The sequence below is a fragment of the Nicotiana sylvestris genome, chromosome 9 (genome assembly GCF_000393655.2).
Source record: "Nicotiana sylvestris chromosome 9, ASM39365v2, whole genome shotgun sequence".
NCBI lineage: Eukaryota > Viridiplantae > Streptophyta > Magnoliopsida > Solanales > Solanaceae > Nicotiana > Nicotiana sylvestris.
The window spans coordinates 35,025,147-35,041,764 of NC_091065.1; the positions used below are offsets into that span (position 1 = coordinate 35,025,147).

At 37.5% G+C, this 16,618-nt stretch overlaps 1 protein-coding gene and 1 long non-coding RNA gene across 3 annotated transcripts; both read right to left on the reverse strand.

Moving 5' to 3' along the window:
* Positions 1 to 321: 321 nt before the first annotated feature.
* On the reverse strand, positions 322 to 4,851 carry LOC138878774 (uncharacterized). 2 transcript variants are annotated; one of them, XR_011402552.1, is made up of 4 exons: positions 4,780 to 4,851; positions 4,072 to 4,124; positions 3,325 to 3,460; positions 322 to 377 (listed from the first exon to the last, which is right to left on the reverse strand). It is a non-coding gene; the product is annotated as an uncharacterized lncRNA (long non-coding RNA). The 2 variants fall into 2 exon arrangements; XR_011402551.1 differs by lacking the exon at positions 322 to 377 and having other exon boundaries at positions 3,084 to 3,460.
* Positions 4,852 to 11,960: 7,109 nt separating this feature from the next.
* LOC104221859 (probable arabinosyltransferase ARAD1) lies at positions 11,961 to 15,660 on the reverse strand. Its single transcript, XM_009772996.2, has 2 exons — positions 13,985 to 15,660; positions 11,961 to 12,733 (listed from the first exon to the last, which is right to left on the reverse strand). The coding sequence occupies exons 1-2, from the start codon at positions 14,900 to 14,902 to the stop codon at positions 12,182 to 12,184; spliced, it is 1,470 nt and encodes a 489-aa protein (XP_009771298.1). The 5' UTR covers positions 14,903 to 15,660; the 3' UTR covers positions 11,961 to 12,181.
* Between the last annotated feature and the right edge of the window lie 958 nt (positions 15,661 to 16,618).

Genomic DNA, 16,618 nt, shown 5'->3' on the forward strand with positions numbered 1-16,618 from the left:
GTGAAATCGGAGCTATCTTAAGTAAGGAACATATGCATCTAGCTAATATACAGGTAGAACAACTTGCATTAAAAGTTGTTATACTAAGGAGGTCTTTACGAAGGAAAGGTTATAGCTCAATTACACTCTCTGGAAAAGAACATGGTATGTGAAGAGCTATATGAAACACATTCTATCAGGGCGACATCAGTTAAGAGCATAGAGAGTCATTGAATACACGAGTATAACATTTCTAAGCATTTTATTTTGGAACTCACTTCTCTGGAGGGGAAACTTACTATAGATTCATGCCAAGTAAGGGGATAACGAACATCCTTACATACCTCTAAGCCGATCTTTCCAAACGATGATGGAACCAATCTTCTCCACAAATTAAGCTACACAAGAAACAATATTACTATTAATGAAAAAAAATCATAACAACTAGCCAACGAACGACAATTCGTTCTATACATGTTTCTACCGGGAATATCTTCACCTAACTCCCTTCTAATCCTCATAACACCATTAATAACATATAATTATACATACATCAATAACTCCAGCACCTCCATACCACAAAACCAGTCCCAACACGTCACACAACAAATAAAATAACACTAGCATCAACAAGAGAAACATGCTAACTAACAAATGAGCAACAAGTTTGCTTTAAGGAAAATTGGACATCATCTTCCCCATTTTTTTTACATCCCTCAAGTAAAGAACAACATGAAAACAACAAAAATCATAAACTATAAGTGTAGCACATGAAGAAAAACAAGAATTGCCCCTCAAAACGTCACACAACAACACTAAACAACCCAACACAACTCAACTATATCACAAACAACTTCCAAATGTTATGTTGTAAACTCATCCTTACAACTTAGCTAAAACTTAGATATGCTCAAGCACAAGTAGAAGAGGGGAAAAACTACCTTATATAACACGAACAATCTTCAACAAGTGCTTCCTTCAACTTAGAACAACCCTCAACATTACAATAACACAATAGATGAACGTTCTCTAGTCTCACAAGATTTTTGATGTTGGATTTGGATAATTTTGCTTTGGATTTACTCTTGAACAATAAGAGGACACTTAGACAGAGTTTGGGAGTTATTAAGAGACTGGTCTGGTCATAAAATGAATAAAGAGAAGGTGCCCTCGCTTTAAATAGAAAGGTGGAACCTTCCACCGCCTATGTGGGCCTCAAAGGGGCTGCCTACGCAGTATCGCAAAAATGCAAATATCTCTCTACTCTAAGGTCGTATCAATAAACGTTTTAATGTGTTGGAAACTAGGCTCGTAGAGCTTCAATTTTGTGGGCAGATAAACCCATAAATCCTTGTATATTGGGAAAAGCTCAGTGATATTAGACCCAAACTTCAGTAAGCTTATGAACGTAAATTACGATAACTTTTGCCGACTTTTGTCAAAACTTATTTTCTTCGATTCATTTAAATTCTAACCCATCCAACGTGTGATGTACATGGTTTTATACACTTATGAAATGAGAATAGTCTTGCTATTTGAGCTTGCGTCAACTCACTTATGACGCACTTCAATGTAAGAAATTATGGGATGTAATACCAAACCAGTAAGTGAAAATATTCCAAGTCCCGAAACAACAATCCGAGTCCAATATCATAAAAGTCAACTCCCGGTCAAACCTATGAACTCTCCAAACCTTCAAATTGCCAACTTTTGGCAAATAGAACCAAATTCCTCTTGGAATCTTCAAATTTAAATCCGAACACACACCTAAGTAGAAAATCACCATGCGAATCTACTGCAACCATCAAATTACTAATACGAGATTGTTTATACAAAATTCAACCCTTAGTCAACCCTTGAGTCTAAGTGTCCCAATTCAGTCCTAACCTTTTTGAAACTAAATCAACCAACCCCACAAGTTGCAAAACAACAAACAAGCCTACGAAAAATATCAAATAGGGGAACATGTCTCAAATATACAAAATGACCAGCCGAGTCTTTACATCGCTTGAGACTTAGTTATCGATTGTTTATCCGAGTTAAGTATTTATTTGTTTTTTGTTCACGTTTTAAATTTCTATTTACCTGATGCATCTCAGGTACTTGTGTAGTGAATGTAAAGGATGACGGATAGGGAAGAAGATAATCTTAAACCCTTTGATAACGAACCAGAGAGAAATATCCACAAGAATAAGAAATCAATAAAACTAGCTAAAGCTGAAGAAATAGTGAAAGAAGTTTTAGAGGTCGACGAAGCAGATAAAGCAGCAAAACAGGTTGAGGAGGTTAAGAATACTAAAGCTATTGTTGATCCCCCATAACTAGTAGAAATGGAAAAGAACATAAATAGAGTAGTTATTGAGGTTGGGAGGCCTAGCCTTTGTAAATATGACACGTGTTATCATCAAGACTGTCACTATAGGGAATTTTGAGCTAAAACAGAACATGGTGCAGTTGGTGAAATCTCAAGGACAGTATACGGGGTCTACTATATGAAGATCCCCAAAGTCACATTCAAAATGTTCTTGGGATAACAGACACCTACAACTTCCTAGGATTTCATTGGACTACATCAGGCTGACCTTGTTTCTTTTCTCACTATTGGGAAAAGCAAAGGCGTTGCTACAAAATAAGCTACCAAACTCAATCAGAAACTGGGACGAATTAGCCAAGAAGTTTTTGATCAAGATCTTCCCATCTCGAAACACAAAATTATTAAGGAGCTATCTTCTTAGACTTGAGCAAAGAGAAGGTGAGTCTCTCCGTCAAGCATGTGAAAGGTACACGAAGTTACTCCAGACTATCCACATCACCGTCAAATAGATAAAGTATTGGGGAACACTTTCATATATGGTTAGATAAAGCTTCCAAGATGTATCTAGATTTATCTTGTGGAGGTACGTTCATGGTAAAGACTTATGTCAAGATTCAAACTTAGGTAACAATTTTACCGCCAACGATCAGAATTGGCAGGGAATCAGTGGAAGTTATCTCTGTGTGGACCTATTGTCATGCCCCAACCCGGGGAGGCATAGCTGGCACCTGGTGCCGTATTGGCCTAAGTAAACCACTCTGTAACTCGTGATCATTTAACAAAATCAGAACATACATAGTCCAACTTGGTTGAACTCATCCTTTCTATAACTATCATGGGCCAACGTGGCCACAACTCGTAATGTATAATTGTAAGTGGGAAAATGATGTATCACCGAACCATCGTACTTAAAACATGAATACACACGGGTCGTCAAGGCCTCTTACATACTATACATAATGAACCTATGTCTACAAAACCTCAAAGAGTAATTGATATCGAAAGATCGTCGGGACATGGCCCCAACTTACCCATAAGTCTGTAGTAAAACTCTGACATGATGACTTATAGACGTGGCTGCACTCCAAATAAAGTGGAGTCTTAGCGATCCTTCACTAAATGCTAACCTCGTCTACTATGAGGGCTCGTCAAACTGATTATCCACACCTGCATGCATGAATGCAACATCCACAACAAAAAGGACGTTAGTACGAATAGTGTACCGAACATGTAAGGCAAAACTGAAATATAACAATAAGCCAACATCAATGAGAGAGATATAAGAATCAACCTAAACTTCTGAAGTGCCACTGAGGGCCATAATATGCATACTAATTACATTTATATATTTAATGCCTCTCTTTGAGACTATTATCCATATCATAACATAACTGTCCAACCGATCAGTGGTAACTGCCCGACCGGCCGTAGCTCCGTAGTAAATACGTGTCTTCCTAATCGGTGGTAAATAACAATACGTAAATGCCCAACTGGTAGTAACTGTCCGATTGACTCAGTGGTAAATGCATAACTGCCCAACCGACCTTAGCTCGGTGGTAAATGCATGGAGAGACTTTTATGATCATTAGGACATCTTTATCGTATGCCTCAATAGGGACTTAGGAACATACTGAGACATGATTTGGATTACATTTCACAAGAATGAATAACGTAGACATCCTTAACTACTAAGAGTAGAACTATTTATGGAATATCATTACGTTTACATTTCGTTACCTGGATCATGCCAAAAAAAGGAAGGATTAGCCTTAACATACCTTTTTCGTTTACTTAACCTCATGGCATTGGTTCAACCTGTTAGTGCTTCAATCTACAACAAACGATAAGGGAGCATTGTTAAGCTTACGAAAGCTAGAATTCAACACAAATAAGCGACTAGCTCGTCTATGAGTATTTGGACAACACCCCCTTTATTATTTTAATTTTCTCAAATTAAACAACAAGACCAACATGTCCAGAATGTCAACAAACATTTTACATCAAATATCCCACCTTATATCCATTGCAGTACATCACCAAAATAGTCCACACAATCTCACACAACAACCCAGTGCCACTTTGCACTTTACGATCCCTAAAACTTAGTTAGAATTTGAATATACTTCAATAATTACAACCACTATATACTCAGATTATACATACTGATTTTTAAGCCATAACACAATATAAAAACGAACTCATAACAGTCCACAAACTACAACAACTCAAAACTGATTTTCAGATTATTACTTCATCAATTCTTACTCCTACAACTTATTTAAGGCACCAATAAGCTTAAATAAAATATGTCCAAGCCCATACTCACATGTGATAGCCATATAATAACATGAAACTACTCCAAATAGTCCATAATACCACAACAACTTCAACTTAATTTTCAGCCCCTACTTCACAAGTTCTTCACCAAACAACCTAGCTAGAACTTAGATAAACTCAAAGATATGAAGAAGAGAGGATTTTCTTACCTAGATAAGATCTTGTAGGGATGAAACAATGGTAGTATATTTCCCTTGATGACCATTAACTTTCTTCACTTCAGATCCTGTAAGATTGTAGATTACTCTTTAACTTGAATTGAAAGAAGAAGAAGATTATCGGCAACATCTTGAGGGTTTTGAGTAGATAAATTTGGAAGAGAATTTCGTGGCTCTCTTTATGTTTCTACTACTTGGATATTATGAGGAGAGGTGTCTTGATTCAGCACCAAAAAGGGCCCTCTTGGCTAACCTACACATGTCTATTTAGGTGGACTAATTTGGGCACCCTTTTAGCAAGTAGGTGACACACCTACTTGTCACTTGCTTGGTTAATTAATAGGTGTCATATGCTGCCCTTATTCACTTACACACGTACCTTTTCCTCGTTTAATAATCACGACATGTGTTAAGTAGCTCAAGCTAATAGGACGAATAAGCAAGTAGCTTAAGCAAGTATCCTAGTAAGCAAGCAATTCAATTTTATATATTCGTTATCTCATTTGTTTATCCAAGTCTCATTCACCTTAACTTAATTAAGACTTTGATAAACCTTCCTTAGCCTTGTAGAAGGGTTTCATCCTTTCTGGGCTTACATTAGATTATCTTATGATGATAGTGGCGTTTGAAGTACGGGGTGCAACATCCTTCCCCTCTTAGAAACATTTGTCTCCGAATGTTAACTCTCAAAGTCTTGCGAAAAAGGGGTGTAACATTATTAAGTTACTTTTATACATTCAAAGAGGATCTCGTTTCTGAGCTTATATCAACTGACTTATGATGTACTTTTGCATTCGAAAACATGGGGTGTAACACCTATAGGCCATGATTTTGATCCGTAGAAGTAGCCACTAATATATGCATTGGATTAGACCATCAATATCACAACCCTCGGGGTGCGGCCCTTCCTCGGATCCTACGCGAATGTGGGATGCTTTGTGCATCGGATTGCCATTGATTGGAATTGGCAAGAAGATGGAGAAACAAGCAGAACAGTCAAGCAAAAGTCAACGAGTATGATTGATATTGATGTCCTCACATCTATGAGAGCCGATATGAAAAAAAATTACAAATTAGGTTGGTAAGTTGACAATGGAACAGGAGCTACCAGTACAACATATGCAAGAGATGTCTACTTGTTGCGAGATATGTGAGGATGGTCATGTAGGTGACCAATACCCTTTGAATCCTGACTTTATCTACTATGTGGGATAATAAAACAGGGGTCTAATAGTTTAGAACTCCCAATATGAGAACACGTACAACCCAAATGGGAGGAATCACCCTAATTTCTTATGAGGGTGGAAATCAAAATAACAACAGTTCCCAGGGGAACTATCAATAACCACAAAAGCCATCACAAGAAGCTGAAAATAGTGTGACTAATTTGTTGAAAAAGTTATTTGCCGACAATCAGCAAACAAGGTTAGAAAATCAGCCGTTAAGGAATGACTTATGGAACTTAGAGAGGCAAGTTGGGCAGATTGCAAGTGAAAAGGCAACTAGACCGGGTGAAGCTCTCCTAGCGACACTGGAAAAAAAATCTACAACTTAATACAATGACTTTGAAAAATGGGAGAAAGTCTGTAGAAATACCAAAAAACGAAAAGGGAACAATATGCAATTTCCAACATTGTCCCATGCAAATCTTAGATCTGAATCATATACAAATTTTGGGGAACCTTCTAATACCACATATATACATCTAAGGCCAAAACTAATATAACACATGACCCTGCAATCTGGTCGTTGATAGTAGACTCCCCCACTTGGCGCGAAGCCATAGGACAGAACATCTAATGATCCACGATGCTAACCTTCATAGCTCGTACAACACCAATTGTAAGATACCTCAAATCATCTACAAAACACGTGCCCATCCTCGTGACAGTTAAACTAGCCTCCTCTAGTGCCTTGAATGATAATATGTACCTTCCACTGATTAAAAATCCCATACAAACCACATAGTCTCTAATACCACCAACTATCCTCAAATTAACATCCACCTCGTGACCCTACCACGATTGCGATGATTAGGTAACCAATTAAACCTTCCCAAGCTCGTACTTATCAACCAGATGCTAGATTCCGCTACACCCCTACGTGAACAACTAAATGATCTCTCAATACCTCTGCATCCTCAGTTTGGATGACACATTGAGACAATGTTTGAGCATTCATGGCTCTCTCGTAGCCCATCCGCAGCGTCGGCGCATAGTTGATACCGAGTGCGCAATATTTTACACGAGTGGATGCAAAGGAATATAAAATATATTCTTCAAGCTGAATCAATATCGCACGATAAGGAATGAAGAAGTGAAATTTCCTAATAGTTTCGTAGCCTCTCGAAGATAAGTATAGGCGTCCCCGTACTGATCCGCAAGACTCTACTAAACCCGCTTATGATTCGTAGCACCTATGAACCTAGAGCTCTGAAACCAACTTGTCACGACCCCAGGTTTCCCACCTTAGGATGTCGTGATGGCACCTAGTCTTTAAGACTAGGTAAGCCTAACACATATCGATTATTAATGGAATTTAACTAACATAACTGTAATACATTGAATAATATCTGTAGCAACATAGCTGACCAACATCAGTTACATAACCCCAAAACTAGTAGTACAAGTCATAAGCTTTTCTAAGAGTAACTAGAAATAACAAGTACATCACTGTCCCGGAATAATAGTAGACAGTGGAAATAAAATACATCAGAAGATGACTTCGGGGCCTGCGAACATCGAGCAGGTACACCTTGAAGTCTCCAGCCGTGTAAACATAGGTCTCAAAACCAGCTCGATCAGAAGTACTTGGATATGCACAAAAATGTGCAGAAGCATAACATAAGTATACCACAGCGGTACCCAGTAAGTATCAAGCCTAACCTCAGTAGAGTAGTGACGAGGCCAGGTCAAGACACTTACCAGACATGTAAACCTGTGCAGGATATAATATAAAGCTAACAATGGAAAAACTTCAATGTCAGACCAACAACACGAAGATCACGAATTTAAAATCAACCCAGGTAATAAAACAACAACATAATTAGACTATAGATGAAATATATGAATTCAAGTAAGGAGAACCAATGGCAACTCAATCAATCAAATCCTTCCTAATGCACGAATTACAACAAGCATAACCCGAGGTACCACTCCTCATAATCCCAAATCATAAGTCACAACTTCCAAATCTTACACATATGACACCTCGTGCCCACATTTTCCCAAATCACTTTCGCACGACAAAGTCCACGTGCTACCATGTTCATAGTATGCGTGTCAAATGCTAATAAAAATATTCAAGAGATCAACTTATATACAATAAAGCTTAATAACAGTATTGAATAAAGTAGGAAATCAAATGAGAAAATAAGTTCTATTTAGGAATCAAATACAGTGACATAGAGTACAATTTATACAAGATAGGATATCAAATGAGTTTAGTTTAGAAGTTATTTAGGTAAGGAAAACATCTTTTTCAAATAAACAAAGCATCGGATAAGTCACATAATTAAATCTAGAGTTTGTTAAAATAAAACGTAATAACGATTTTTAAGTAAAGTAAAAAAACGTCACATAGGATAAGGAGTTTAATTCGAGAAATCAATTAAAGTAAAATATGAAAGCTATTAAGACTAGTAAAATACTGAATGAAACGACGAGTTTTAACTTAAGAGTCATATAAGGTAACCATACTCGTAATTCTTTCATTTAAAATCGTTATGTTATCAACGACTCAACATGGTATGGGATAATGACTCTGCGCAATAAATTCATTTTGAAAATCAATTCACCAAGTAACCACGGGAGCATATATTGACACATTGAAGTAATACAACGGTTCACGTAGGATGCATGACTCACATAAGATACAACAACAACAAGTACAATACATACAATCCGTTGCGACACACAACCTGATCCCACCATATCATCATACATCAATATCATAATCCTCTTTTAGTCCACCGTAGTATCATTCATCAATATTAAATATCACATATACAATCCGTTGTGGCGCGCAACCCCATCCCATCGAAGTATCATTTATCAATATCATAATCCTCCCTTGTTCCACCATATCGTCATTATCAATAGCAATTAATACGTACACAAACCATTGCGACGTGCAACCCGATCCCACCTTATCATCATTTATTAATATCATAATCCTCCCTTATTCCACCATATTATCATTATCAATATTGCTTCCCAAGCAATATGAATTAAGCAAAAAAATTACAACCAACTACGGCAAATCACAAAATCAACGCAATAATGAAGCTACACAAAGAAATTACAATGGATGAAGAAGTTACACGATAACTCACAAAATCAATTAACAAGAAATGACCATTCATAAACCAAGACATAATTTTCGAGAATCAATTAACAATGAAGGCATATGACAGACATGGTATGTATTCAACAAGTAATTAAAATTAACAATTAAAGACATATGAGGGTGCACTTGGCAAATGAATGATTGAAAATGATCTAACAACTTCAAGTAGAGTACGTAAGAGCAAGCCTAACAACAAAAGATATAACATGAAACGATAGTTTCAATTAAATGCATGAAAGAAGCCTAATAGTGTAAACCGATCAAATACCACATATAAGCCCCTGTACATACTCGTCACCTCATATACGCGTCTTCCACATAGTTCAAATAGTACCATCAATCCAAAACCTAAGGGGTAGTTTTCCCCACAAAAAGTTTGGCAAGATACTTACCTCAATTCGGCCAAATCAATACTCAAATTAGATTTTCCTTTACAAATTCACCTCTGCTCGGCTCAATCTAGCCAAAGACGACTTAAATACATCAAACAATTCAAGAGGAAACAATTTCAATTAACAAAGCTATGATCTTTATACAATTTTCAAAAAGTCAACAAAAGTTAATCCCGGGCCCGCCCGGTCAAAACCCGGGTCCAAGGATAGGCCTTGACTACCCATAACCCCACGAGTCTATCTATGTGTTTTGTTTTCAAATCCGAGTCCAATTGACTCTCAAATCTCAAATTTTCATTTTTCAAAACTTTGACAAAAATCTCCAAATTTCCTCTTAGATTCCCATGAATTTGATGTTACATCTAGCATATAATCATGAAATATAATTGAAAATTGATTAAAATCACTTACCCAATAGTTTGGTAAGAAAATTTCTCCACAAAATCGCCTCCTACCATATATATATATGTGGTATTCTAGAGTCTAGAGTTCAAAATATGTTAAAATGAAGCTAAGTCCCGAAGTGCTTAGCTATACACCAGCTGCAGATGTCGCATTTGTGAACCCTCAGTAAAGCGGGCATTACTTTGCAAAAGCGAAGCTTGAACAACTCTTCACATATCGCAAATACGATATAATAGGTCGCAAATGCGAAGACATGACATTCACAAAAGCGGCCCAAATGTTCGCAAAAGAGAACTACCAATAGCCTAGTTCACCATAGCATTTACGAGGCTGGCTTTGCATTTGTGAGGCTGGCTTTGCAAATGCGAGGCTGACTTCACAAAATGCGAAGCCTGCCATTCCCCAGCCTCTTCGCAAAAGCGATCACAAGTTTGCAAAAGTGGTAGTCGCAAATGCGACCCTCAACTCGCAAATGCGAGATAAAAAACACCATCAAATCTAAACCTTCTTCCAAACACTCCGAAACGCGTCCAAAACTCATCCGAGCCCTCGGGGCTCCAAACCAAATATCCACACAAGTCTAAAAAAATAAAACGAACTCACTCGCATGATCAAAACACCAAAATAACATCTAGAATCACGAATCGGGCGCCAAAACACATGAAAATCACAATGAACTTCAAGAACTTCTAGAATTGCAACCAAGCGTCTGAACTACATCAAATCAACTCCAAATGACACCAAATTTTGCAGACAAGTTCCAAATGGAGAAACGGGCCTATTCCAAGTCCCGAAACCAAAATCCGAACTCGATAGTATTAAAGTCATACCATGGTCAAACTTAGAAAATTTTTAAACCTTTGAATTGCCAACTTCCGCCAAATGGTACCGAAACCTTCTAGAAACATCCAAATACAAATCCAGGCATACACCCAAGTTCAAAGCACCATCTGGACCTACTGGAACCATCAAAACTACGATCCGAGATCAAATACTCAAAAGTCAAACTTGGTCAACTCTTTCAACTTGAAGCTTATCAAGTGGGAGTCCTCCTTCAAAATCAATTCCCGATTACTCAAAAACCAAAGCCGACCATGCACGTAAGTCTTAATACACTATGTGAAGCTACTCATGACCTCAAACTGCCGAATCGAACGCAATTGCTCAAAATGACCGGCCGGGTCATTACAGACTTAAACTTTATGAGTTTAACCTTTAAGGTTCTTAGCATAAAACTTATTATATTTTTAAAGTTAGGAGTTCATATCTGATATTCGTCGCAATTTAATAAAGTGTTGGACATAAATTTATACTCCGCATTCAAAGTAGATGAACATGGTGGATCCGCCCCTGATTGTTCCCCATTCATGTTATTGGGCCATTTTTGCATTGGTTGAGGGCCTATTAGGGGAATCGGTTTCATATGCTACGCTTTATGCACCTAATTTTCTAGTCAATCCTGTTAGATGAGCGGCAACATTGAAAGGTGCACGTCTTGGTCTTCTAGACCTGAGCATGTTTTTCATAGTGGATCCTCTGCCTGAGGAGAAAGAGATGTAAGGTGGGTAGCTATTGTTTGCCCAGTCAGGAGTTGCATTTTTCAGAGCTAGAACACTTTCAAGAAGTAAGCTATAGTTGAGGAGCAGAGTGCACTCTCAACTTGCCAATTGTCTGATATTCAATTGGGAACATTGATAGGCAAATTTTCGACTGTTATATCTCATTTAGCTCAAGGGGTTCAGAAATTTTACCCGACAGTGTTTCCTTAAAATTTGAATCTTAAAACTTGAGATTTTAATTTACAGTTTTCTCTTCTCAAAATACCTATATAGAATTCTAACTATCAAACAGTTAAGGAATAACGGTGAACCAAAATCCAACTGCGTTCAGCTCTGAATGCGGATTCTCCGGAGGGGAGGAGGAGGTAGGTGGGGACTGTGGAATCCCTTACATTACCAGTATGAACTTAACCTACAGGAGCTGCCCCTTTTAATACAAACTAAAGAATAATATCAAGACTAACACAGATAAAAAATAACGAATGAACAAATTGATCAATTAGTTCCAACTGATTCAACAAGCATAAGCCTATAACGTAACTTTCTTTTTTCTATCTTTCACTGACTATGTTTCCTTATATCTATTGTCTGCTACACTTGGCTTTGTTCCAAAATCGGTATAAATAATATGCTGCCAAGACATACCAAATGTTGTGTCAATTTCAAATACAAGAACTACTCAGTAAGTGCTTACCAAAAATTTTTAGGCAACAAAGTTGATTTCAACCCTCTTTCCTTCCAAGGGCTCCGATAAAATCTCCAGGATTTATGCAACTTCAAATTAACAGCAGGAACCTTACGGGCAATGGCTTGCCAGATCATTTGAACAGCATCATTATCCTTAGAAGGATATCTATACTCGAAGAGATTTTCAACCTCCTTTAACCTAGCCCACATTCTAGTCCATTCTTCTTTCTTAATACTCCTAATGAGGTTTATGAGGAATTTTTCTTTGAGAGCATCTGAGGTACGGACAAATATGCAGAACTCTGAATAGTCAAGAATATCTTCATAGGGGAGCTCTATTTCATCACTAATGATGACTGGTACACAATGACTAGCAATCGCATCAAAGAGGCGATTCGATGAAGGAGTGTCACCAGCAATGTTAAGGCAGAACTTGGAGGAGTGCATTCCCTCTGTAGCTTGTTTTATTCCGTCCTTTTGAACGCTTCCAAAGGAGAAGTGAACATCTTTCTCATCTTTCAACATATAGAATAATTCTTGCCGGATAAACCCACCCTGAGGATGAGAAACAAGAGTAAGAAATACAAATCCAGAGAACACAACATCGGAGGAACTAGAAACATGTATAAGGAAGAGCAAAGCATAAGAAGGTAAAGCTTGACAGTCATGCATCTAAAGTTCAAGTCTTCAAGACTCATGGGTTCATTATGATATTTAGGCTTCAGTTCTTTATATTGGATCATAATGGAAATGCAAGGAATGGAGAGGAAATGCTGGTGTAATTTAACCAAAAAAAAAAAATCGAATGCTTTAGGGCGTGATTATGGGTATTAATTCATATTATCAGATCACAGTATTAATCACATGGGTTTCAGGCATTCAATATTGTACACGTTATCCACCTAGCTCTGGTGAAAATTACTCTTCTCAGTACCCAAATCTACATATTGATTGATGGCATATAATCACAGGCTTATTATTCACAATGCGTACACTGAAATTCATTTGAGAGTTAACCTAGTGAATCATCAAGAGAAATGTTTGAGAAATCAGGGTAAACATACAAGAAACTAGTCCAGATTAAACCTTGCAACATTTTGATATTAAATTAACCATGTTTACTACTCTGCTACTAAGCTTAAGTACAGAACTACAGATAGTAAAAACTGGATGTGAACAATTTCAGTTGCTCAACAAAGTATCATGTTATCTGCATCCTACGCCTCATTGCACTTCCAAAGATAGAAGAGAAAAAAAGATCATCACAAAGAAGTAAAGGGCAAAGCTAACACTTATGGGGATAAGGTGTTTCTTGAAAGTCAGAACGTCAAGGAAACAAGGTGGGCTGGTTCCTTGTGTCATCCATGTTCCAGTATGGTTCGACAAAATCCTCAATAAATACTCAGTTACCACTGTCTAACAAAGGCATTTTCATATGGGCTAAAAGTTGTGTTTCATGGAAGAGTTTCTTCATCATCTCCCGATAGCACCCAATTCCAACTGGCTCCTCATTGTAGTATAGTCCAACTCTTCCTTATCTCTCTAAACAAGATACACATTGTCACAAGACACTAGTGTCAGCTGTCAACTGTTTTCCTACACTTTCCAGAACATATGTTGTGCAGTAAAAAGCACACGCATTATCCCGAACAACAGAAATACATCCAAGTTAAATTTTTCCTTCTATCTTTCTCCTAGTTCTGCCTTATTTTGCCACCCACAAGTGAACCTAGATGACACTAACATAGTAATGATCTACAAATAAAAATAGAGACAAATAGCTAATAGACGAATAAAATAACTTACATCTTTTCTGTATATAGCTCCTTGGAAGTAAATAAGAATTGGTCGACTATCAAAACCAGAAGTGTCATTATAATAATTCCTGATTACATGCTTATAAGGTGCAATTATGTCCTTTTCAACATTAGCTACACTTGGAGGATACCTTCCAAAGTCAGAAAGAATGAACATTGCAGGCCAAAGCTTCACTCTTGCATCCAAAAGACTATTCGGATGGTGGGCGACAATAATATGGTCTTTTCCCCCTGATCTTTTCCATTCCTCTTGAGCAGTTAGAAAGGTAACCAATTTCTCCTGTAGTAAGGTATTCATGCTCGTTTTTTGGTGTGGCTTAAGCCTTGAAAATCGATTATAGCTGATTGACGAAAAGAATGGTACAAAAATGACATCAGCTTCACTTGAATTATACACTCTTATGGCACTTTTACCATTCAAATTGTCAGCAAATTCAGAATAGAGAAGATCCAATGTCAACCAATATTCTATACTGTGCTGCAAGTTTAATCCACCTGGATACTCAGGAACCTTATTGCGGATATTGGGCCAAATACTGTTTTTTCCCTCAGCCTTCCATCCTAAAAGTTCAAAATGAAACTGAGGGGGCAGGTCATACATAAAAACTTTAAGAACTTGGTTACTAGGATTGCACTTAAACAAGTTGTACTTTTTTGGTGCTCTATTCTTATCAACTAATATAGGGATCTCACCATCTTTCTGACTCCTAGACCGGGTATTCCCATCATCTGCCAAGGCAAGAAGCTTGGAGTTGGGTAGTATATTCAGGTCAACAAAGTGAGGCCGACCAGCTGAACGCAGCACAAAGGACCAAGACAACATGAACAAAACAGATGTAACCGTAAACAAACAAAACAAGGATTTTCGGCCAAAAATCCCCATTGAATGTGCATTTCTCTCAACCATGTCAATGCTGAACCAGTAACAAACACCTAATACAAACTCATCATTTCTCCATACTCCAATCTAGGCTTGGAAACAGGTAGATTTTGAATCAATCACAATTAGCCAATCTCAAAGAGCTGATGCAACAAATGAGTGGCGAATAAAGCAATGCAAATTAGGCCCAAAAAACCATTAAGATCACATTGATAAAACCAAGAACCAGCTAATCATTCATTCTATCTGAAACCACACGAACCAAACCCATACGTACATAATCTATCTCAGAAAAGCTCACACCAAAAATCTCACCTTTTTCTTATTTCCCAACATCCCCACGGGACAGATAGCAAACAGACGCACCTTCCATTAACCACTGATCTGAATTATCAAATGTTGCTCTATAATTTAATAAGAGTGGACCAGGAAAAAAAAGGTGGGTCTTTGAATATCAATGACAGAGATATCTTATACACAGCTGAATGTGAAAAGGAGCAACAAACAACAAAAGGCCAAGAAATTGGGAACCCAGATGATATTTGATTCCAATGTATAGAATGAGCATAAAAAACCAAGATGAAACGTACCCACAAAACAGAGGAACAGGGATTAATTTGAAGAGAAAACAACGGAAAGAGGGAGTAGTTGCACCAAATATAGAGGGGTTTCCTCTTTGTGTTCTATTCCCTTTGTTTTCTCTGCAGAAAAAAGAAAGAAAAAGAAAATGTTAAAAAGGGTAAAAAGGAAAAGTAGTTTGTAAGAAGCGAAGGAATAGGGAGTGTATCTGAAGAAGCGGGCTTGTCGCTCTCCTCTGTGTGGAACTGAGGGAGTTGTTTACTGTTTTTATTATTAATTTATTATTACAACCTTTAGATGTAGTTTGAGCTTTATTTCCTAATCTGTAATCTTAAAAATATTTCTTATTATAGTAATAATGTAGCTGTTGCATTGGTTTTGTAGTATGCTTTTGAATTTTCGTTTTAGGTTTGGGCGCTATAAAATTAGTGTCCTTTTTTATTGACAACTACGGTATATCTGTATACGGTGGAAATCGACGGCTCGATTTCACGAGCATCACGGCATCTCGAGGGCTTTCAGTGATCGATTCCGAAAATTCTCGACAGTTCGACTTTGAGATAGTATAAGTAATGACCGGCCCCGAGACAATGTGAATTACCGGTTTCAGCGGATCAAGGCGGAGTTCCCAAGGCACGTGCGTATGTCAGGTTAAATCTAGTGGACTAGCCCAAAAAGCGAATCAAGGCATTAAATGGTTGTACCAGCCCCATATCTTTGTAATTAATACGTTTGTACTATGTTGGGATTCTCCCTCATAGATAAAGGGGATCCTTGTCATTTTGTAAACATCCGTTGCTCCATACTAAATATACTAGAACATTCTCTCTGCTCTCTAACATATTCTCTTGATCTCATTACTTCATTTATTGCTCATATTCATTGTGTTCTACTTAAAGTTCATCATTTATTGCTTATTATTGGACATAAAGAGTCGTTATTGATTTATTTGTAACTGTTAGTCTCCATCGACCACCCTCGATAGCTCCTAGCCGAGCTTCAAACTCGACCCCGAGGCCCTCGAATAGGCAAGCTCGAGGCCCCGATCGACAACGATTCGGTTTGGTCAACATCTCGTTTCTAAGTTCTTTTCTTGATTCCAAGTACTTTGCTTAGCATCTATTACCCTAACAACTAGCATAAAAATAGATCACATATTTTTAG